Below are 23,512 nucleotides of genomic sequence, written 5' to 3'. Positions count from 1 at the left end.
AGGTAGGCTGTTTAGAGTGTTTATCAGGCCATGTGGACACCTCCTAGTTGTCAGGTAGGCTGTTTAGAGTGTTTATCAGGCCATGTGGACACCTCCTAGTTGTCAGGTAGGCTGTTTAGAGTGTTTATCAGGCCATGTGGACACCTCCTAGTTGTCAGGTAGGCTGTTTAGAGTGTTTATCAGGCCATGTGGACACCTCCTAGTTGTCAGGTAGGCTGTTTAGAGTGTTTATCAGGCCATATGGACACCTCCTAGTTGTCAGGTAGGCTGTTTAGAGTGTTTATCAGGCCATGTGGACACCTCCTAGTTGTCAGGTAGGCTGTTTAGAGTGTTTATCAGGCCATGTGGACACCTCCTAGTTGTCAGGTAGGCTGTTTAGAGTGTTTATCAGGCCATATGGACACCTCCTAGTTGTCAGGTAGACTGTTTAGAGTGTTTATCAGGCCATGTGGACACCTCCTAGTTGTCAGGTAGGCTGTTTAGAGTGTTTATCAGGCCATGTGGACACCTCCTAGTTGTCAGGTAGGCTGTTTAGAGTGTTTATCAGGCCATATGGACACCTCCTAGTTGTCAGGTAGGCTGTTTAGAGTGTTTATCAGGCCATGTGGACACCTCCTAGTTGTCAGGTAGGCTGTTTAGAGTGTTTATCAGGCCATGTGGACACCTCCTAGTTGTCAGGTAGGCTGTTTAGAGTGTTTATCAGGCCACGTGGACACCTCCTAGTTGTCAGGTAGGCTGTTTAGAGTGTTTATCAGGCCATGTGGACACCTCCTAGTTGTCAGGTAGGCTGTTTAGAGTGTTTATCAGGCCATGTGGACACCTCCTAGTTGTCAGGTAGACTGTTTAGAGTGTTTATCAGGCCACGTGGACACCTCCTAGTTGTCAGGTAGGCTGTTTAGAGTGTTTATCAGGCCATGTGGACACCTCCTAGTTGTCAAGTAGACTGTTTAGAGTGTTTATCAGGCCACGTGGACACCTCCTAGTTGTCAGGTAGGCTGTTTAGAGTGTTTATCAGGCCATGTGGACACCTCCTAGTTGTCAGGTAGGCTGTTTAGAGTGTTTATCAGGCCATGTGGACACCTCCTAGTTGTCAGGTAGGCTGTTTAGAGTGTTTATCAGGCCATGTGGACACCTCCTAGTTGTCAGGTAGGCTGTTTAGAGTGTTTATCAGGCCATGGGGACACCTCCTAGTTGTAGGGTAGGCTGTTTAGAGTGTTTATCAGGCCATGTGGACAACTCCTAGTTGTCAGGTAGGCTGTTTAGAGTGTTTACCAGGCCATGTGGACACCTCCTAGTTGTCAGGTAGGCTGTTTAGAGTGTTTATCAGGCCATGTGGACACCTCCTAGTTGTAGGGTAGGCTGTTTAGAGTGTTTATCAGGCCATGTGGACACCTCCTAGTTGTCAGGTAGGCTGTTTAGAGTGTTTATCAGGCCATATGGACACCTCCTAGTTGTCAGGTAGGCTGTTTAGAGTGTTTATCAGGACATATGGACACCTCCTAGTTGTCAGGTAGGCTGTTTAGAGTGTTTATCAGGCCATGTGGACACCTCCTAGTTGTCAGGTAGGCTGTTTAGAGTGTTTATCAGGCCACGTGGACACCTCCTAGTTGTCAGGTAGGCTGTTTAGAGTGTTTATCAGGCCATGTGGACACCTCCTAGTTGTCAAGTAGACTGTTTAGAGTGTTTATCAGGCCACGTGGACACCTCCTAGTTGTCAGGTAGGCTGTTTAGAGTGTTTGTCAGGCCATGTGGACACCTCCTAGTAGTTGTCAGGTAGGCTGTTTAGAGTGTTTACCAGGCCATGTGGACACCTCCTAGTTGTCAGGTAGGCTGTTTAGAGTGTTTATCAGGCCATGTGGACACCTCCTAGTTGTCAGGTAGGCTGTTTAGAGTGTTTATCAGGCCATGTGGACACCTCCTAGTTGTCAGGTAGGCTGTTTAGAGTGTTTATCAGGCCATGTGGACACCTCCTAGTTGTCAGGTAGGCTGTTTAGAGTGTTTATCAGGCCATGTGGACACCTCCTAGTTGTCAGGTAGGCTGTTTAGAGTGTTTATCAGGCCATATGGACACCTCCTAGTTGTCAGGTAGGCTGTTTAGAGTGTTTATCAGGCCATGTGGACACCTCCTAGTTGTCAGGTAGGCTGTTTAGAGTGTTTATCAGGCCATGTGGACACCTCCTAGTTGTCAGGTAGGCTGTTTAGAGTGTTTATCAGGCCATGTGGACACCTCCTAGTTGTCAGGTAGGCTGTTTAGAGTGTTTATCAGGCCATGGGGACACCTCCTAGTTGTCAGGTAGGCTGTTTAGAGTGTTTATCAGGCCACGTGGACACCTCCTAGTTGTCAGGTAGGCTGTTTAGAGTGTTTATCAGGCCATGTGGACACCTCCTAGTTGTCAGGTAGGCTGTTTAGAGTGTTTATCAGGCCATGGGGACACCTCCTAGTTGTCAGGTAGGCTGTTTAGAGTGTTTATCAGGCCACGTGGACACCTCCTAGTTGTCAGGTAGGCTGTTTAGAGTGTTTATCAGGCCATGTGGACACCTCCTAGTTGTCAGGTAGGCTGTTTAGAGTGTTTATCAGGCCATGTGGACACCTCCTAGTTGTCAGGTAGGCTGTTTAGAGTGTTTATCAGGCCATGTGGACACCTCCTAGTTGTCAGGTAGACTGTTTAGAGTGTTTATCAGGCCACGTGGACACCTCCTAGTTGTCAGGTAGGCTGTTTAGAGTGTTTATCAGGCCATGTGGACACCTCCTAGTTGTCAGGTAGACTGTTTAGAGTGTTTATCAGGCCACGTGTACACCTCCTAGTTGTCAGGTAGGCTGTTTAGAGTGTTTGTCAGGCCATGTGGACACCTCCTAGTAGTTGTCAGGTAGGCTGTTTAGAGTGTTTACCAGGCCATGTGGACACCTCCTAGTTGTCAGGTAGGCTGTTTAGAGTGTTTATCAGGCCATGTGGACACCTCCTAGTTGTCAGGTAGGCTGTTTAGAGTGTTTATCAGGCCATGTGGACACCTCCTAGTTGTCAGGTAGGCTGTTTAGAGTGTTTATCAGGCCATGTGGACACCTCCTAGTTGTCAGGTAGGCTGTTTAGAGTGTTTGTCAGGCCATGTGGACACCTCCTAGTAGTTGTCAGGTAGGCTGTTTAGAGTGTTTACCAGGCCATGTGGACACCTCCTAGTTGTCAGGTAGACTGTTTAGAGTGTTTATCAGGCCATGTGGACACCTCCTAGTTGTCAGGTAGGCTGTTTAGAGTGTTTGTCAGGCCATGTGGACACCTCCTAGTTGTCAGGTAGGCTGTTTAGAGTGTTTACCAGGCCATGTGGACACCTCCTAGTTGTCAGGTAGGCTGTTTAGAGTGTTTATCAGGCCATGTGGACACCTCCTAGTTGTCAGGTAGGCTGTTTAGAGTGTTTATCAGGCCATGTGGACACCTCCTAGTTGTCAGGTAGGCTGTTTAGAGTGTTTATCAGGCCATGTGGACACCTCCTAGTTGTCAGGTAGGCTGTTTAGAGTGTTTGTCAGGCCATGTGGACACCTCCTAGTAGTTGTCAGGTAGGCTGTTTAGAGTGTTTACCAGGCCATGTGGACACCTCCTAGTTGTCAGGTAGACTGTTTAGAGTGTTTATCAGGCCATGTGGACACCTCCTAGTTGTCAGGTAGGCTGTTTAGAGTGTTTATCAGGCCATGTGGACACCTCCTAGTTGTCAGGTAGGCTGTTTAGAGTGTTTACCAGGCCATGTGGACACCTCCTAGTTGTCAGGTAGGCTGTTTAGAGTGTTTACCAGGCCATGTGGACACCTCCTAGTTGTCAGGTAGGCTGTTTAGAGTGTTTACCAGGCCATGTGGACACCTCCTAGTTGTAGGGTAGGCTGTTTAGAGTGTTTACCAGGCCACGTGGACACCTCCTAGTTGTCAGGTAGGCTGTTTAGAGTGTTTACCAGGCCATGTGGACACCTCCTAGTAGTAGGGTAGGCTGTTTAGAGTGTTTATCAGGCCATGTGGACACCTCCTAGTTGTCAGGTAGGCTGTTTAGAGTGTTTACCAGGCCATGTGGACACCTCCTAGTTGTCAGGTAGGCTGTTTAGAGTGTTTACCAGGCCATGTGGACACCTCCTAGTTGTCAGGTAGGCTGTTTAGAGTGTTTATCAGGCCATGTGGACACCTCCTAGTTGTCAGGTAGGCTGTTTAGAGTGTTTATCAGGCCATGTGGACACCTCCTAGTTGTCAGGTAGGCTGTTTAGAGTGTTTATCAGGCCATGTGGACACCTCCTAGTTGTCAGGTAGGCTGTTTAGAGTGTTTATCAGGCCATGTGGACCCCTCCTAGTTGTCAGGTAGGCTGTTGAGAGTGTTTATCAGGCAAAAGTAAATCATTTCCCCCTTGTTAATAGTGTAGGTTGGTATCTGTCAGGGAGGAAGGCTATGTGAACTACTCTGGAAAGTCTTCTGAGGAGGACCATTCTGCTTTACCATGCTTTCGCGTTCTCCCTCACCCACCGAAGTGCCTCTTGCCATGGGGTCTGTCTCCCTCGGGCTCCTCTCTTTCATTTCTCTCTCTCTCTCTCTCTCTCCCTACCCCTTTCGCTGACTGAAACTCTACATTTGCATTTATTCTTGTCAGGTCTTCTAATGTAGACTGGCGCGTTCCCGTGTGTTGGCGGTGCACACCGGCAGGTGGCGTGTCGGAAGCAGACCTTTAGAACCACGGCGCATATCAACACACTGCAAGGCCAACTAACATATAAAGAGACAGGACATCCTGAAGCCAGCTCAGATAAACCATTTTAAATTAACTTTAAAAATGGGTTATAAGTAGGGTAGTTATGGCAGTAATAACAACAGGTTGGTGAAAAGGTTGTAAGAACTCTACTCTCTGTCTGTATCTGTCTGTCTCTCTCTGTCCCTCTCTGTCACTGTCTGTTTCTCTCTGTCCCTCTCTTTCACTGTCTGTCTCTCTCTGTCCCTCTCTGTCACTGTCTGTTTCTCTCTGTCACTGTCTGTTTCTCTCTGTCACTGTCTGTTTCTCTCTGTCACTGTCTGTTTCTCTCTGTCACTGTCTGTTTCTCTCTGTCACTGTCTGTTTCTCTCTGTCACTGTCTGTTTCTCTCTGTCTCTCTCTGTCTCTGTTTCTGTCTCTCTCTATCTCTCTCTGTCTCTGTTTCTGTCTGTATCGGTCTCTATCTGTTTCTGTCTGTCTGTATCGGTCTCTATCTGTCTCTTGTCTGTCTTTGAATCCACAGTAAATATACAGTCAGGTCAAAATGTAATGATACCCTTGATAAAGTTGAGCAAAATGTTTTTAATTGAAATTAAAATAAATAATACAAATACTGAGCTATATAGTATGCTCAAAACAATTGGAAATATTATTTATACCGATACAATTGCTCAGAGAAATAGATTTTGTTTAACAAAACAATACTTTTTTTTTCTCAAAAAGATAGGAGTAAAAATGATTGGTAGCCCTGTTTTCAATATCTTGCAATACCTCACCTCGTGAGGATAACAGCACTGAGCCTTTTTCTAAAATGTTTTATCCTCTTAAGACCCTTTAAAAAAAAATGAACTACCCAAATCTAACTGCCTGTAACTCAGGACCTGAAGCAAGGATATGCATATTCCTGATACCATTTGAAAGGAAACACTTTGAAGTTTGTGGAAATGTGAAATTAATGTAGGAGAATATAACACATTAGATCTGGTTAAAGATAATACAAAGAAAAAACATGCGTTTAAAAAAATATATATTTTGTACCTTCATCTTTGAAATGCAAAAGAAAGGACATAATGTATTATTCCAGCCCAGGTGCTATTTACATTTTGGCCACTAGATACCTTTTTCTCAAGTGTTTTATAAGATTGGAGAACACATTGGCAGAGATCATAGTCCGTTCCTCCATACAGAATCTATTCAGATCCTGGATATCCTTCATCTTATGGATCACCCTCTTCATTTCAAAAACACAGGTTTTCAAGTCCGGAGACTGAAATGGCCATTGCAAAATGATGATTTTGTTGTCAATGAACCATTTCTTTGTGAATGTTTTGTGCTTGGGGTTATTGTCCTGCTGGAAGATCGACGTGTGACCAAGTTTCAGCCTCCTGGCAAAAGGCATCTAGATTTTGGCACAAAAAAAAAATGGTACTGGTACTTGTTAAAGTTCATGATGCCGTTGACCTTATCAAGGGCCCCAGGACCAGTGGAAGGAAAATAGCCATTTAACATCAAAGATCCAGTACAGTAGGAATGAGGCTAGATACAGATTCTTCTTCTTTTTTTGTTACACCAAACCCACCTCTGACGTGCATGGATTGAAGACGTGGATGTCGATTAAGGCAGCCCCCCCCCCCCCCCCGCACCTCTCTGATTCAGACGGGTTAAATGCGGAAGACACATTTCAGTTGAAGACATTCAATTGTACAACTGACTAGGTATCCCACCTTTCCCTTTCCTTCAAGAGCTCTATTTTCATGCCATCTAACACATGTTGGCATTGTTACTTAGAACCGGTGCTAGGGATCATGGGCAATACCACATGGAACATTAATGAGCCTGATCTTATTTCGCTAATTGGTATTTTCACCAATCAGATCAGCTCTCATGCCAATAATTGGGGGGGGGGGGATCAGAACTGGGCTGCCTGTGTAAACGCAGCCATATAATCCTCAAACTCTGCTGTGCCTCATATATAAACTGATATAATCCGATATAAACTGATAGGAAACGATAGGCTCACATTGACCTGGGTACGGTTTCCCAATAGCAATAATGGAACTTAAGGCTTACAAATGTTTTTACCGATGCATCTTTCCTAGAGCTGTGGCGGTCATGACATTTTGTCAGCCGGTTATTGTCATGCAAAAGTCTGCCGGGCCTCACGGTAAATCGACCGTTAATTAACGTTTAGCTCCAGGCCTCCACACATACAAGCCACTGATGGTGACCTTTGGTGACCTTTGGAACATCTAAATTTAAAAGAAAAAAAATGGTCTAAATAAATCAAAGTAATATAGCCTACACCGTCACAATCAATCCATTATTTCATTTAGGTCAGCTCAAAATAAACATTATGAAGAAAATGTATTTCAGAAAAACGGTATGAGTTGGCCTACTGTATGTTACCTGGCTATGAGCCATTCTAGAGGTCGTAAGGGCTTGTTCATTTAGCCGACAAGATGTGCTTTATTTTATATCATACGATATTTTAGTAATGGGAATATAATTGAACTTAACTGGAGAAAATACAAAAATAATATTTTTCCTATTCCGGAGCGAGTACGCATATGAAGTGGCTAAGGGGAGGGCAACAAAACATAATGACGATGTTCTGCGTGTGGTCCGTTTAGATTACGAGCGTTTTCGTTAAGTGAGACGTTATTTAACGATGGGTTTTGGAGATGTAACAATGCTCCTACGAAGGTTCTAGCAGTGAACTTAGTCTTAAGGTGGTTTTGGGAAACCAGGCCCTGTACCGTACTTTGGCCCCAGTCGTTCAAAAGGTATCTGGCCCTGTATGGGGATCTAGGTAATGAGTTGGACAGTAGAGGGCAGTAGAGGGCTTGTCCTGATGGTTTAGGGTCAGCGCTGGTCTAGGGTTTAGGGTATAGGGGTCAGTGCTGGTGTAGGGTTTAGGGTATAGGGGTCAGTGCTGGTGTAGGGTTTAGGGTCAGTGCTGGTGTAGGGTTTAGGGTTTAGGGTCAGTGCTGGTGTAGGGTTTAGGGTTTAGGGTCAGTGCCGGTCTAGGGTTAAGGGTTTAGGGTCAGTGCTGGTCTAGGGTTTAGGGTCAGTGCTGGTCTAGGGTTAGGGTATAGGGGTCAGTGCTGGTGTAGGGTTTAGGGTCAGTGCTGGTGTAGGGTTTAGGGTTTAGGGTCAGTGCTGGTCTAGGGTTTAGGGTTTAGGGTCAGTGCTGGTGTAGGGTTTAGGGTTTAGGATTTAGGGTCAGTGCTGGTGTAAGGTTTAGGGTTTAGAGTCAGTGCTGGTCTAGGGTCTAGGGTTTAGGGTCAGTGCTGGTGTTGGGTGTAGGATTTAGGGTTTAGGGTCAGTGCCTGTCTAGGGTGTAGGATTTAGGGTCAGTGCTGGTGTCGGTGTAGGGTTTAGGGTCAGTGCCGGTCTAGGGTATAGGGTTTAGGGTCAGTGCCGGTCTAGGGTGTAGGGTTTAGGGTCAGTGCTGGTCTAGGGTTAAGGGTTTAGGGTCAGTGCTAGTCTAGGGTTTAGGGTTTAGGGTCAGTGCAGCTCCTCCTGATGTGTCTTCATGGTGATGTGTCTTCATGGTGATGTGTCGTCATGGTGATGTGTCTTCATGGCGATGTGTCTTCATGGCGATGTGTCTTCATGGCGATGTGTCTTCATGGTGATGTGTCTCCATGGTGATGTGTCTCCATGGTGATGTGTCTTCATGGTGATGTGTCTTCATGGTGATGTGTCTTCATGGTGATGTGTCTCCATGGTGATGTGTCTCCATGGTGATGTGTCTCCATGGTGATGTGTCTTCATGGTGATGTGTCTTCATGGTGATGTGTCTTCATAGTGATGTGTCTTCATGGTGATGTGTCTTCATGGCGATGTGTCTTCATGGTGATGTGTCTTCATGGTGATGTGTCTTCATGGGGATGTGTCTTCATGGCGATGTGTCTTCATGTGAGCATTACGACTCTTCACTTTAGAGAACACCCTGAAGGAGAGGAGGAGAGATGAGAACGCAGTACAGACAGACAGACAGACAGACAGACAGACAGACAGGCAGACAGGCAGACAGACAGACAGACAGAAAGACAAGCAGGCAGGCAGGCAGGCAGGCAGGCAGACAGACAGACAGACAGGAGACTACAGAATATACAGTAGAGAAGTTGCCGGATGGATAGATAGATGGATAGATAGACAGACGGTATCTCTCTTACTTGGCACACGCCCTACAGGGGTATGGAGGGGTAGGCTGTGTGTGGAGCTTGGCGCTGGGGGCAGAGTTGCTCGGTCTGGGACTGGAGCTGAATAGAGAGGGGGACATCCTCAGACAGACCGGCCCATAAAAGTGAGCCTTGCTGGGCCTCTCTACCTCTCCCGGGGCTGGGCTACAGCAAGCAGAACCAACCTGGAGCCGGGGACAGGAGGAGCCACTGTGGATCGGTTGGCAGGCATTCTGTGTCGAAATGGTGTGGAGCCCCATCTTACCATTCATGGTGGGCTGAGATGGATAGACCTACAAAGAGAACAGGTTACAATAGTACTGACAGCTAGTCTGGTAGGTTCTCTCCATACCTTGTCTGGCTTCTCGCTCTCTCTTTCAATTCAACTCAAATGAGCTTTACTGGCATGGGAAAAGTGTTTACATTGCCTAAGGAAGTGAAATGGACAATAAACAAAAGTGAGAAGACACAAAACAACATAGTTTTTTTATTAGAAATTAACAGTAAATATTGCACTCTCTCTGTCTCTATTTCTCTCCACAGAGACACTCACCTGTCCATCATTGTTGTCCCCGCTGACGAGGGAGACGATGTGATTGGCTGTGGGCCCAGAGCAGGGGAGAACGACTGCCCTCTCTCAGTGAAGCCACAAAGTTCAAGGCCGACCACGGTACTGCAGGCATTGTTTGTAGAAAACAAGACCCCCCCCCCCCCATTATAGTGAGGGGAAAATGACAATCTCCGTGGTCTATCTACAGGGGCGCAACTTTGGTTTTAGAAGTGGGGGGGGGGGGGGGGGGGGGGGGACTTGGCGGGGGGGCCTGAGGGTACTCTCATTTTGGGGGTGGGGGGGGGCATCTAAAGCTAATTTTCTGTATTTCTACACAATCTAAAATGACCCATGACCCTTCTAGCAGTCATCAAGCTAGGTAAGTGATTGATAAGACTGAACTAGATCAATGATAATTCACTCATCAATATTGTGTTGCACCTTTAACTTAATAGCCTAACAAATGAACAACTCTTACCAATGAATTACAGAGACTTTGCTTTTTTTTGAGTGTCTTTAAGACATCCTCTATATGGACTTTCAGCCCGAGCCGCCTGCACGCCTGACCCCCACCAGTCTAGTCAATAACTCTCCCCAACAACTTCACATCTTTCAAAAAAAAAATTATGTCTTAAGGGAAATGTTTGAAAAACAATAGTTTGAACAAAAACAGATATACACCTCCTACACATGAACACACAGAAGCAGTACATCCTCCATGTAATTCATATCATAGGCCTAATAGTACCTAGTGGCTAGGGGTCCACGGCCCTGCAGCGCCCCAACACACCCCACTCAGCTATAAGATCTTAGGGAAACATTCCTTATTGGTTTCAGGTGTCTTAGGGAAAGGCCAGAGTGACAACCAGCAGTACAACAGACACCCAGGGCCAGGACTGAGCAACCCAGCAGTACAACAGACACCCAGGGCCAGGACTGAGCAACCCAGCAGTACAACAGACACCCAGGGCCATGACTGAGCAACCCAGCAGTACAACAGACGCCCAGGGCCAGGACTGAGCAACCCAGCAGTACAACAGACCCCCAGGGCCAGGACTGAGCAACCCAGCAGTACAACAGACCCCAAGGGCCATGACTGAGCAACCCAGCAGTACTACAGACCCCCAGGGCCAGGACTGAGCAACCCAACAGTACAACAGACCCCCAAGGCCAGGACTGAGCAACCCAGCAGTACAACAGACACCCAGGGCCATGACTGAGCAACCCAGCAGTACAACAGACACCCAGGGCCAGGACTGAGCAACCCAGCAGTACAACAGACCCCCAGGGCCAGGACTGAGCAACCCAGCAGTACAACAGACCCCCAGGGCCAGGACTGAGCAACCCAGCAGGTAGAGATTGCCTAAATAGGTATCTCCACTAGCTTCTCCCAAGTCTTTTCTCACATTTTTGTTTTACATGTTGGGAAAAGCCTCTATCAACCGTTGATACAGTTTGGAAATCAACTTTAGAGGTTTGCCTTACAATAGTTTACAACGTTGAAGCTTCTTGCTTGGCCAGTGTTTACTGCACAGGGAGAATAAAGGGTTGTATCTATGGAAGTTCCCTGGTTGCCTGACCCTGATGAGACCCCTGTCACCATCTGATCCTGTTCAGATAAGGCATGACAAAGATTGAAATGATGAAATTGTTCCCAGATCCCAGACTGTAGCCTACCCATCAACTCAAGATGGAACTTTGTATCCATTCCCTGGTTGTTATAATATACTGCAAAATTCACCTGAGCTACGTAGACTGGTCTTCCCTGGCTGTCTGACCCTGCTGGGACACCTGTCACCTGTCACCTGATCCTGCTAAGAGACATGATGAGCATAGTGTTGTGTGTTGACTGTGCACCATGACAGTGAAGCCTGTAGAGCTGTTAATACCATGTCAGTGTGAAAACTAGGGAATTAGCATTAGGGAAACTGACAGATCAATAACATTACATTGCTATACTGCCTAATAAAAACTAACATTAAGCTGAAAAAATGGCCAAATATATTGGTCTTCAATCGTTTGGCCACTGTATTCATTGTTTGATTCAAATCTAGTGTTATTGAGGTAAAAAATAATAGCTAAAGTTAGTGAGCTAGCTAGCTAACATTAGCCAATGTTTGGATAGCTCTAGATAATAGTACTATGGTACATCATCAAATGTACTTCTGTTGAAATGGGACAAAACAAAGGCTACAAAATATTTCCATACACACAACAGCCTTAAGGTACTGCTACCTGACAGATAGCTAGAGGCTAGCTAGAGCTGAACTGGCTGTGGTAGCTACTAGCTAGCTATCTAGCTGCTAATAGTTCATTCACTTCAGTGGAAAGAGGATGAAACATTAGCTAACATAACATGTCAGTTACACTTCTAGCTCAGCACTGGGGTTAAATAAAAACAATTGTGTCAAACAGCAGTTACCTTGCCAGCTAGATCATTCAACTAAAGAGTAGCCAGTTTCTGCTATGCTTGCTTTTACAACTCTGAGAAAAAGCGCAACACAGACCGCAACTGCCTCTGTGCATCTCTCCTGTGCTGGTCCTATATACCAGCCTTTCAGAAGCTTTGCCTTCACACAGCCTGTCCGCATGCTCTGTGGTGTCCAGTACAGTCCTACATCCAGCTGGCTGAAACCAGAAACCAGCCTACCCGACCGCTCTGAGGCATCTACATGGTCTTAAAGCACACCGTAAAGCTGCGTTTTGTATCACAGCGCAATTATAAAATTGGACAAAATGAATGTGTGTGACAAAACAGAATGTGTGTGTGTGTGTATGTATGTGTGTGTGTGTGTGTGTGTGTGTGTGTGTGGGGGGGGGGGGGGGTCATATCCCCCCCGTCCCCAGTGAAAGTTGCGCCCCTGTCAATCTTCATGTGAATAAATACATGTTTAGAAGACAATAGTGGAGACAATAATTGGTTCTAACACACTAGATATATACCCTGATTATGTTTAAATCACGCAGAACAAGTGATAATGATAATTTAGTAGCTATTGGCAGCCTGCAGTACCCTGGTTGGCCTTCAACTTGAGATACTCAATCAGAGGGGGCAGCACTGAGCTAGCCTACAACGTTATTTCCTCGAGAAGCTCAAACTTCCTTGGCTTCAAATGTGCTTTTGAATCTTCACAAAGGAATGGCTGGTGTCATGTGATCAATGGCTCTGTCCATTCAGATATACAGTCATTGGCCCAGAGAGGTCAGCTGATCTGTTTATTGAGAGCTCCTTATTGGTGGGGCACCTCCTCAAGTCCCTCCCTAACCATTATGCCTCCTTATCAAAGAGCAGAGACACAGTATGGTTCCCAGCAATATAAAATGGCTTCCTTTACTTCGTGACTATGTGAAAGCCCTGGATAGACTAACGACTGAACGCCTTCACTGGAAAACAGAAAGTGATGCAGCATTCAACAAGGCTGATTGTATGTGAACGTTTCTTTACACATGCTAACATATTCCATAAGCTTTTTTACCTCAGGCAGTGTGCTGGCCAGCCCGACCGGGGTCCTTACATTTACCTCAGGCAGTGTGCTGGCCAGCTCGACCGGGGTCCTTACATTTACCTCAGGCAGTGTGCTGGCCAGCCCGACCGGGGTCCTTACATTTAGACGCAGCCTCCTCTTCCAGGTGTAGTAATACTCTACACACTGAGACACTGACTTAGTCCCCACCTACACACACACATACACACACACACACACACACACACACACACACAAGTTAGTCCAGAAATCTATAGAGTGATAGTAGTTAGTGAGGGTGTGAAAAGCGTTGTGTTCCGTACCGTTTTCTGAATGTGGTGGAAGTCCTTCTGGTACATCATAAAGGCTTTCTTCACCAACCTCTTCTCCACTGGACTCCACGTATCACTCCCTGAGACAGAGACAGAAATATATATATATGTATATAGAGAGAGAGAGGAGAGAGAGAGAAATATATATATATATATATATATATATATATATATATATATATATAGATATATAGAGAGAGAGAAATATATATATATATATAGAGAGAGAGAAATATTTATATATATATATATATATAGAGAGAGAGAGAGAAATATATATATATATATATATATATATATAGAGAGAGAGAGAAAGAGAGAGAGAGAGGAGAGAGAAAGAAATATATATATATATATAGAGAGAGACAGAGAGAGAAATATATATATATATATATATATATATATATATAGAGAGAGAGAGAAAGAGAGAGAGAGAGGAGAGAGAAAGAAATATATATATATATATAGAGAGAGAGAGAGGGAGAGAGAGCGAGAGAGAGAGAGAAAGATAGACAGGGATATATATAGAGAGAAAGAGACAGAGAAAGAGAGAGAAAGAGATAAAGAGAGAGAGAGAGAGAAAGAGAGATAGAGAAAGAGAGAGAGAAAGACAGAGAGAAAGAGAGAGAGAGAGAAAGAGAGAAAGAGAGAGAAATAGATAGAGAGAAAGAGAGAGAAAAAGACAGACAGGGTGAGACAGTGTCTGACAGACCAACCAACTTGCACATGTCCTCTATGCCATTGTTACGTCATGCTAATAAAGCAAATTGATTTTTTTTTAATTGAGAGAGAGCTGAATGTATGAAACGGCTTAGACAGCGTTTGAGCGTGTGAATCACACACACCTGCGTAGTGGTAGGAGGAGAGAGAGTTGGCTGTCATTGGCCAGTGGTGAAGGAGCATCTTCTCCAGCGTTCCCTTAGAGGTGGAGACAGAGAGAGGAAATTAGGCAAATCTCAAGACTGATTCATCAAATTATTTATTGGTTGATTGATTTTATTGATTAGAAACTTAAAAGTAGAAGGCTGCTCTAGCCAGAGACGACAGGTTTGGAGTTGGAGCTGAGGTTAGGTTAGGTGAGGTAAGGTTAGGTTAGGTGAGGTTAGGTGAGGTGAGGTGAGGTTAGGTTAGCTGAGGTTAGGTTAGGTTAGGTTAGGTGAGGTGAGGTGAGGTTAGGTGAGGTTAGGTTAGCTGAGGTTAGGTTAGGTGAGGTTAGGTGAGGTGAGGTGAGATGAGGTGAGGTTAGGTGAGGTTAGGTGAGGTGAGGTGAGGTTAGGTTAGCTGAGGTTAGGTTAGGTTAGGTGAGGTGAGGTGAGGTTAGGTGAGGTTAGGTTAGCTGAGGTTAGGTTAGGTGAGGTTAGGTGAGGTGAGATGAGGTGAGGTTAGGTGAGGTTAGGTGAGGTGAGGTTAGGTTAGGTTAGGTTAGGTGGGGGGAGGTTAGGTTAGGTTAGCTGAGGTTAGGTGAGGTTAGGTTAGGTGGGGGGAGGTTAGGTTAGGTTAGCTGAGGTTAGGTTAGGTTAGGTGGGGGGAGGTTAGGTTCGGTTAGCTGAGGTTAGGTTAGGTTAGGTGGGGGGAGGTTAGGTTAGGTTAGGTGGGGGGAGGTTAGGTTAGGTGATGTGAGGTTAGGTGATGTGATGTGAGGTTAGGTGAGGTTAGGTTAGGTGGGGGGAGGTTAGGTTAGCTGCGATTAGGTTAGGTTAGGTGGGGGGAGGTTAGGTGAGGTTAGGTGAGGTTAGGTTAGGTGAGGTGAGGTTAGGTTAGGTTAGGTGAGGTGAGGTGAGGTTAGGTTAGGTGAGGTTAGGTTAGGTGAGGTGAGGTGAGGTGAGGTTAGGTGAGGTGAGGTGAGGTGAGGTTAGGTGAGGTTAGGTTGGGTTAGGTGAGGTGAGGTCAGGTGGGGTTAGGTGAGGTTAGGTGAGGTTAGGTTAGGTGAGGTGAGGTTAGGTGAGGTGAGGTTAGGTGAGGTGAGGTTAGGTTAGGTGAGGTTAGGTGAGGTGAGGTTAGGTGAGGTTAGGTGAGGTGAGGTGAGGTGAGGTGAGGTTAGGTTAGGTGAGGTTAAGTTAGGTTAGGTTAGGACACGACATTAAAACACAGTGATTAGTGTTTATTTTCTGTGTGACTGATGCTGATTTTCCATCAGAGACAAACAACATGTGATTGATTGAGGTGATGTAAATGTAAACTCTGACCAGGAAGTCTCCTCTGCTCTCGGATAGGCTGTGCAGGGCGTACTCAGAGTTAGTCCCGCCACCCGGACACACACTGGAACATGACATCATCAACAGACACTCGACTGCAGAGAGAGAGAAATATTATCTATTTTGAGAGGGAACGTGACCACACTATTCAGTCGACATGATTTTGTACGGAATGTGTGTGTGTGTGCGTGTGTGTGTGTGTGTGTGTGCGTGTGCGTGTGTGTGTGTGTGTTTGTGTATGTGTGTGAGTGTGTCAGTGGAGGCTCCTCAGAGGAGGAAGGAGAGGACCATCCTCAGTGAATTTCAGAAAAATAAAATTGTGAAACATTTATAAAGTTATCCTTTAAAAAAAAAAATCAACTACACTAAATATATTCACGTCAACCAAATAATTGAATAAAACACAATGTTTTGCAATGAAGGTCTACAGTAGCCTCAACAGCACTCTGTGGGGGTAGCACCATGATGTAGCCGGAATACAGCTAGTTTCCGTCCTCCTCTGTGTACTTTGAATTCAATACAAACCCTAGGAGGCTCATGGTTCTCACCCCTTTCCATAGACTTACACAGTAATTATGACAACTTCCGGAGGACATCCTCCAACCTATCAGAGCTCTTGCAGCATGTGCTGACATGTTGTCCACCCAATCAAAGGATCTGAGAATGAATCTAGAACTGAAAGCATAAGCTACAACTAGCTAGCATTGCAGTGCATCAAATGTAATGAGTAGTTGACTCAAAGAGAGAGAAAGACAATAGTTGAACAGTTTAGAACAAATTAACTCGTTCACTTTCTTAGCTAGCAAATGCAGCTAGCTAGTTTAGCTTACTCAAATACCTGGCTAAAACAGAGAGGGATGCTATGTTAGCTAGTTGGGTATGGCTATCCAAAAGAGAGGGATGCTATGTTAGCTAGTTGGGTATGGCTATCCAACAGAAAGGGATGCTATGTTAGCTAGTTGGGTATGGTTATCCAAAAGAGAGGGATGCTATGTTAGCTAGTTGGGTATGGCTATCCAACAGAGAGGGATGCTATGTTAGCTAGTTGGGTATGGTTATCCAACAGAGAGGGATGCTATGTTAGCTAGTTGGGTATGGCTATCCAAAGGAGAGGGATGCTATGTTAGCTAGTTGGGTATGGTTATCCAACAGAGAGGGATGCTATGTTAGCTAGTTGGGTATGGCTATCCAACAGAGAGGGATGCTATGTTAGCTAGTTGGGTATGGCTATCCAACAGAGAGGGATGCTATGTTAGCTAGTTGGGTATGGCTATCCAACACTGGAACTCTTCCACGTCAAGGTAAGCTTTTGGTATAATTAATTTATTGCCACCGGGACCTGCCGGTGTAACTGCTAAACTGCTTGCTGTATACTGTACTGCACGATTGTAGCAGGTGTACTAATGCATTAGCTGTGTGTGTGTGTACCTCTGTGCTGGGTGGATGAGTTCTCCAGGGCATCCCAGGGCGTCCACAACACCAGTGCTTTGTGGGTGTCTGAGTGAGAGTGTCTTTGGTCCTGAAGAGGTGGGACATCAGCCTGATATCCAATCCCCACGTTGATCCTCCTGTGAGTGATAGGTCAATAACCAATCATAGTTGTGTATGCTTGACAGATGTGTTTCTCTGCACTGAAAATAGTCTTGAAGGGTAAAAGATGGTTAAGTAATGCAAGTCTTGCATTCTGCAGCCAGTGTAGCAAGTCTCATGGGGCGGCAGGGTAGCCTAGTGGTTAGAGCGTTGGACTAGTAACCGAAAGGTTGCAAGATCAAATCCCTGAGCTGACAAGGTACAAATTGCAGCCAGTATAGCACGTCTCATTGATTACAGTGGGTTTGTTTCAACAGCTGACGGAATAAAAACACACAGAACAATTTAGGTCAAGCTTCAGGTCTGAAATGGCTGGGGTGGAAAGGGGAATTTATCAGTGATAAGTAATTTGATTGGGTAGGAGGTAAGTAAGTTGTGATGTGATTGGGTAGGAGGTTAGTAAGGGGTGATGTGATTTGGTAGGAGGTTAAGGGTGATTGGGTAGGAGGTTAGCAAGGGATGATGTGAGTGGGTTGTAGGTTAGTAAGGGGTGATGTGATCGGGTAGGAGGTTAGTAAGGGGTGACGTGATTGGGTAGGAGGTTAGTAAGGGGTGATGTGATTGGGTAGGAGGTTAGTAAAGGGGTGATGTGATTGGGTAGGAGGTTAGTAAGGGGTGATGTGATTGTGTAGGAGGTTAGTAAGGGGTGATGTGATTGGGTAGGAGGTTAAGGGGGATTGGGTACGAGGTTAGCAAGGGATGATGCGATTGGTTAGGAGGTTAGTAAGGGGTGATGTGATTGGGTAGGAGGTTAGTAAAGGGGTGATGTGATTGGGTAGGAGGTTAGTAAGGGGTGATGTGATTGTGTAGGAGGTTAGTAAGGGGTGATGTGATTGGGTAGGAGGTTAAGGGGGATTGGGTACGAGGTTAGCAAGGGATGATGCGATTGGTTAGGAGGTTAGTAAGGGGTGATGTGATTGGGTAGGAGGTAAGTAAGGGGTGATTGTGTAGGAGGTTAGTAAGGTGGGATGTGATCGGGTAGGAGGTTAGTAAGGGGTGACGTGATTGGCTAGGAGGTTAGTAAGGGATGATGTGATTGGGTATGAGGTTAGTAAGTTGCGATGTTCTTACGGTTTGATCTTCATTGGATGCTCCCCGGACATTAGCATGTCACCATCACTTGTGGTTAGAGAGCAGTATAGCCCAGTTCCATCCCTGTCTGGCCTCAGCATGGGAGGAGGGGTGTAGTTGGTCAGTTGAACAATTGAACGCAGAACACTCTGGAACACCACAGCACCCCTAGTGGACTGGCGGGGCAGGACAAGAGCAGAGTGGATATGGCTATACATCCTCTTTTCTTTTTTCCTTTCTTTCCATCCCCTCCTTCCCTGCCCCCTCCTTCCCTGCCCCTCTTGGTGCTCCTCTTCCAGGCATGGAAATGGGGAGGCAGGGAGTCTGACGGGCACAGAGACGGGCATCACTATGGGGACAGGAGACCCTGGAATCACCCCTTCCTTCTGCTGAGAGAGAGAGAGAGAAAATTTACATTACAGGGATAGAGAAGTATTGTGTGTGTGTGTGTGTGTGTGTATTTCGTCTCACCGTCCTGTATGTTTGTGACCTGCCGGGCTGTCCGCGGAGTCCTCTGTGAGAGCGCATGTGTCCGTTAAGAGCAGGAAGACTCTTAAAGTCCCTCTGACACACAGAACACATCAACCTGCTGACACACACACATCATCATCATCATTAATATCATCATCATCAATATTATCATCCTCATCATCATAATCATTACCATCATCATCATCATAATCATTACCATCATCATCAACATCATAATCAATATCATCATAATCAATATTATCATCCTCATCATCATAATCATTACCATCATCATCATAATCAATATTATCATAATCATCATCATAATCAATATCATCATAATCAATATTATCATCATCATCATCATAATCATTACCATCATCATCATCATCAACATCATAATCAATATCATCATAATCAATATTATCATAATCATCATCATAATCATTACCATCATCATCAACATCATAATCAATATTATCATCATCATAATCATTACCATCATCCTCATCATCATAATCATTACCATCATCCTCATCATCATAATCATTACCATCATCATCATCATCATAATCATTACCATCATCCTCATCATCATAATCATTACCATCATCCTCATCATCATAATCATTACCATCATCATCATCATCATAATCAATATCATCATAATCAACATCATCATCATAATCAATATTATCATAATCAATATCATCATCATCATCATCATAATCAATATTATCATCCTCATCATCATAATCATTACCATCATCATCATCATAATCAATATTATCATCCTGATCATCATAATCAATATTATCATCATCATCATCATCAATACAAACACCATATTGGATCAAAAAGTGTCGTGGTTGGTGGGCGTGGCAGGGGGTGGCAATGGGCGTGGCAGGGGGTGGCAGTGGGCGTGGCAGGGGGTGGCAGTGGGCGTGGCAGGGGGTGGCAATGGGCGCGGTCACGGCTGAATTTGGTCAAAGCCCCGGTCAATAACTGTTTTGAGGCCCCCATCTTCGTGGAGAGACATGTTGGTGTTTTAAAGCCAATTTCCTGTAATTCTACACATTTTTTTAACGTAGCTGATTAAAATGTTGTAGTTTGAAAGCTAATTTCCTGTAATTATATGCATTTTGCCATGGATAGGGATGTGTTCCTATGCTCAAACCAGTCAAAGGTTTGGACACACCTACTCATTTTTGCTATTTTTTACATTCTATAATATTAGTGAAGACATCAAAACTATGAAATAACACATATGGAATCATGTAGTAACCAAAAAAGTGTTAATCAAATCAAAATGTATTTTATATTTGAGATTCTTCAACGAGCCACCCTTTGCCTTGATGACAGCTTTGCACACTCTTGGCATTCTCTCAACCAGCTTCATGAGGTAGTCACCTGGAATGCATTTCAATTAACAGGTGTGCCTTGTTAAAAGTTAATTGGGTGGAATTCCGTTCATTCTTAGTGTGTTTGAGCGGATCAGTTGTATTGTGACAAGGTAGGGGTGGTATACAGAAGATAGCCCTATTTGGTAAAAGACCAAGTCCATATTATGTCAAGAACAGCTCAAATAAGCAAAGGGAAATGACAGTCCATCATTACTTTAAGACATGAAGGTCAGTCAATTCAGAACATTTCAAGAAATTTGAAAGTTTCTTAACGTGCAGTCGCAAAAACCATCAAGCGCTATGAAACTGGTTCTCACGAGGACCGCTATAGGAAAGGAAGCCCCAGAATTACCTCTGCTACAGAGGATAAGTTCATTAGAGTTACCAGCCAAAATAAATGTTGCAGCCCAAATAAATGCTTCACAGAGTTTAAGTAACAGACACATTTCAACATCAACTGTTCAGAGGAGACTGCATGAATCAGGCCTTCATGGTCGAATTGCTGCAAAGAAACAACTTCTAAAGTGCACCAATAAGAAGAAGAGACTTGCTTGGGCCAAGAAAAATTAGCAATGGGCATTAGACCAGTGGAAATCTGTCCTTTGGTCTGATGAGTCCATATTTTTGGTTACAACAGCCGCATCTTTGTGAGACACAGAGTAGGAGAACATCTCCGCATGTGTGGTACCCAACGTGAAGCATGGAGGAGGAGGTGTGATGGTATGGGGGTGCTTTGCTGGTGACACTGTCAGTGATTTATTTAGAATTGAAGTTACACTTAACCAGCACGGCTACCACAGCATTCTGCAGCGATACGCCATCCTATCTGGTTTGAGCTTAGTGGGACTATCATTTGGTTTTCAACAGTACAATAACCCAACACAAACTCTGTAAGGGCTATTTGACCAAGAAGGAGATTGATGGAGTGCTGCATCAGATGACCTGGCCTCCACAATCACCCGACCTCAACCCAATAGAGATGGTTTGGGATGAGTTGGACCGCAGAGTGAAGGAAAAGCAGCCAACAAGTGCTCAGCATACGTGGGAACTCCTTCAAGACTGGAAAAGCATTCCAGGTGAAGCTGGTTGAGAGAATGCCAAGATTGTTCAAAGCCGCCATTAAGGCAAAGGGTGGCTACTTTGAAGAATCTCAGATATAAAATATATTTTGTTTTGCTTAACACTTTTTTTTCAGTACTACATGATTCTATATGTGTTATTTCACACACACACACACAAACACACACACACACACACAGACACATGAAAGCAAGCAAGCACACACACACACACAGCATACCTGCAGTTTGGTGTCTCATAGTTTCCCAAATGTTCTGTCAATGTCATCTAAAAGAGTAACAAAACCAACATGAATTTAACACACTGTTAAGTATATCAGATATCCTTAATGCTTTAGTTTTTAGCTCAGCGAGCTAACACAGACTACCCAGACTCCCCCTTGGGAGGATGTTACTGTACCTGTGTCTGCTGTGCTGGGGGCGAGTAGAGAGGCTTCAGATGGTTCAATTGATTCAAATGGTTCAAGTGATTAAATTGATTCAGGTGGTTCACGTGTGGTCCTCTCCTCTCTGTGGTCATTTGCTGGACGGCTGGACTTACCCCCCTCTCTGACTCCCACCCCCCACGCAGGAGGAGAGGGGGAGAGAGGTAGAGAGGGCTGCATCTAGGGCTAGGGTTAGGGTAGGGAATATAGGAAGGGCTGGGCTGGTTAGGATGGGGTATGGGGCTGGATTGAGGGCTGAGGTGAGGATAAGAGTAGGGACTATGGTTAGGGTGGGAGCTGTAGGTAGGGTTAGGATTGGGGCTGTAAGTGGTGTTAGGATTTGGGCTGTAGGTAGGGTTAGGGTTGAGGTTTGGGCTGTAGGTAGGTTTGGGGTTATGGTTGGGGCTGTAGGTAGGGTTGGGTTTGGGTTTGGGTTTGGGTTTGGGGTTAGGGTTAGGGTTGGGGTTGGGGTTAGGGTTGGGGATAGGGTTTGGGCTATAGGTAGGGTTATGGTTGGGGCTGTAGGTGGGGTTGGGGTTAGGCTTGGAGCTGTAGGTAGGATTAGGGTTAGGGTTGGGGCTGTAGGTAGGGTTAGGGTTAGGGTTGGGGCTGTAGGTAGGGTTGGGGTTAGGGTTGGGGCTGGGGTTGGGGTTAGGGTTGGGGCTGGGGCTGGGGTTGTAGGCAGGGTTGGGGTTGGGGAGGAGGCTGTACTTGGATTGAAGATGGGGATTAGAGCTGGGATAGGATTGAAGATGGGGATTAGAGCTGGGATTGGATTGAGGGTGAGAGTTAAAGTTAGAGTTGGGATGGGAGTGGAAGTGAGGGAAAAAGTAAGGGTTGGAGTAAGACTGAGGACCAGGGTACAAGGGTGAGGAGGGTGAGGAGGGTTCCACAGAGGTTAGAGGGCTCTGTGCTGGCTGTGTGTTCAAACAGGGGCTTTGTTGTTGGTCTGCGTGGGCTTGTGTGTACAGATAGGAGCTTTGTGCATGGGGCTGTGTTTGAGTGTAGGAGATGTGTGTGTGCTGCTGGGTGTGACTGTGGTTCTGTGAGGGGGGCTGTGGGGGACAGTAGCCCCCTCCCTGTCCTTGTTCTTGTCTCTGGAGCTGGGCTAGGATGTGGAGTCTGACCTGGTGCTTCTGGCTCTGTAGCTGACTCTGGACAGACTGATGGTGGTGATGGTCCAGCTGGTTCTGTAGCTGGCTCTGGACAGACTGATGGTGGTGATGGTCCAGTTGGTTCTGTAGCTGGCTCTGGACAGACTGATGGTGGTGATGGTCTAGCTGGCTCTGGACAGACTGATGTTGGTGATGGTCCAGCTGGATCTGTAGCTGGCTCTGGACAGACTGATGCTGGTGATGGTCCAGCTGGCTCTGGACAGACTGATGGTGGTGATGGTCCAGCTGGTTCTGTAGCTGGCTCTGGACAGACTGATACTGGTGATGGTCCAGCTGGCTCTGGACAGACTGATGGTGGTGATGGTCCAGCTGGTTCTGTAGCTGGCTCTGGACAGACTGGTGCTGATGATGGTCCACCTGGTTATGTAGCTGGCTCTGGACAGACTGATGGTGGTGATTGTCCAGCTGGTTCTGTAGCTGGCTCTGGACAGACTGATGTTGGTGATGGTCCAGCTGGTTCTGTAGCTGGCTCTGGACAGACTGATGCTGGTGATGGTCCAGCTGGCTCTGGACAGACTGGTGCTGGTGATGGTCCACCTGGTTCTGTAGCTGGCTCTGGACAGACTGATGGTGGTGATGGTCCAGCTGGCTCTGGACAGACTGATGGTGGTGATGGTCTAGCTGGTTCTGTAGCTGGCTCTGGACAGAATGATGTTGATGATGGTCCAGCTGGTTCTGTAGCTGGCTCTGGACAGACTGATGGTGGTGATGGTCCAGCTGGTTCTGTAGCTGGCCCTGGACAGACTGATGGTGGTGATGGTCCAGCTGGTTCTGTAGCTGGCTCTGGACAGACTGATGGTGATGATGGTCCAGCTGGTTCTGTAGCTGGCTCTGGACAGAATGATGTTGATGATGGT

General features: G+C 45.8%; 1 protein-coding gene across 7 annotated transcripts in view; it reads right to left on the bottom strand.

Annotated features, from left to right (window-relative positions):
• Positions 1-5,275: 5,275 nt before the first annotated feature.
• The window catches only part of LOC110505926 (uncharacterized), a 21,357-nt gene continuing 3,120 nt past the window's right edge, over positions 5,276-23,512 (bottom strand). The window contains exons 2-13 of one of the 7 annotated variants that reach the window (XM_090221337.1): positions 21,456-23,512; positions 21,277-21,323; positions 18,574-18,691; positions 18,103-18,491; positions 16,870-17,009; positions 15,433-15,536; positions 14,092-14,164; positions 13,238-13,326; positions 12,927-13,124; positions 9,086-9,193; positions 8,895-8,981; positions 5,276-8,668 (exon numbers count right to left, since the gene is read on the bottom strand). The exon at positions 21,456-23,512 is cut by the window's right edge and continues 1,136 nt beyond it. In XM_090221337.1, coding sequence (XP_090077463.1) covers positions 8,907-8,981; positions 9,086-9,193; positions 12,927-13,124; positions 13,238-13,326; positions 14,092-14,164; positions 15,433-15,536; positions 16,870-17,009; positions 18,103-18,491; positions 18,574-18,691; positions 21,277-21,323; positions 21,456-23,512 — 3,398 coding nt within the window. In that variant the 3' untranslated portion in view covers positions 5,276-8,668; positions 8,895-8,906. Of the gene's footprint in view, positions 8,669-8,894; positions 9,194-12,926; positions 13,125-13,237; positions 13,327-14,091; positions 14,165-15,432; positions 15,537-16,869; positions 17,010-18,102; positions 18,492-18,573; positions 18,692-21,276; positions 21,324-21,455 lie in introns of all 7 variants that reach the window. The other 6 variants (XM_090221338.1, XM_090221333.1, XM_090221335.1 and 3 more) reach the window with 6 other exon arrangements.

The sequence above is a fragment of the Oncorhynchus mykiss genome, chromosome 25, assembly GCF_057628025.1.
Source record: "Oncorhynchus mykiss isolate SJ-2025 chromosome 25, ASM5762802v1, whole genome shotgun sequence".
Classification (NCBI taxonomy): Eukaryota; Metazoa; Chordata; class Actinopteri; order Salmoniformes; family Salmonidae; genus Oncorhynchus; species Oncorhynchus mykiss.
This window is presented reverse-complemented; position numbering and strand designations above follow the sequence as displayed.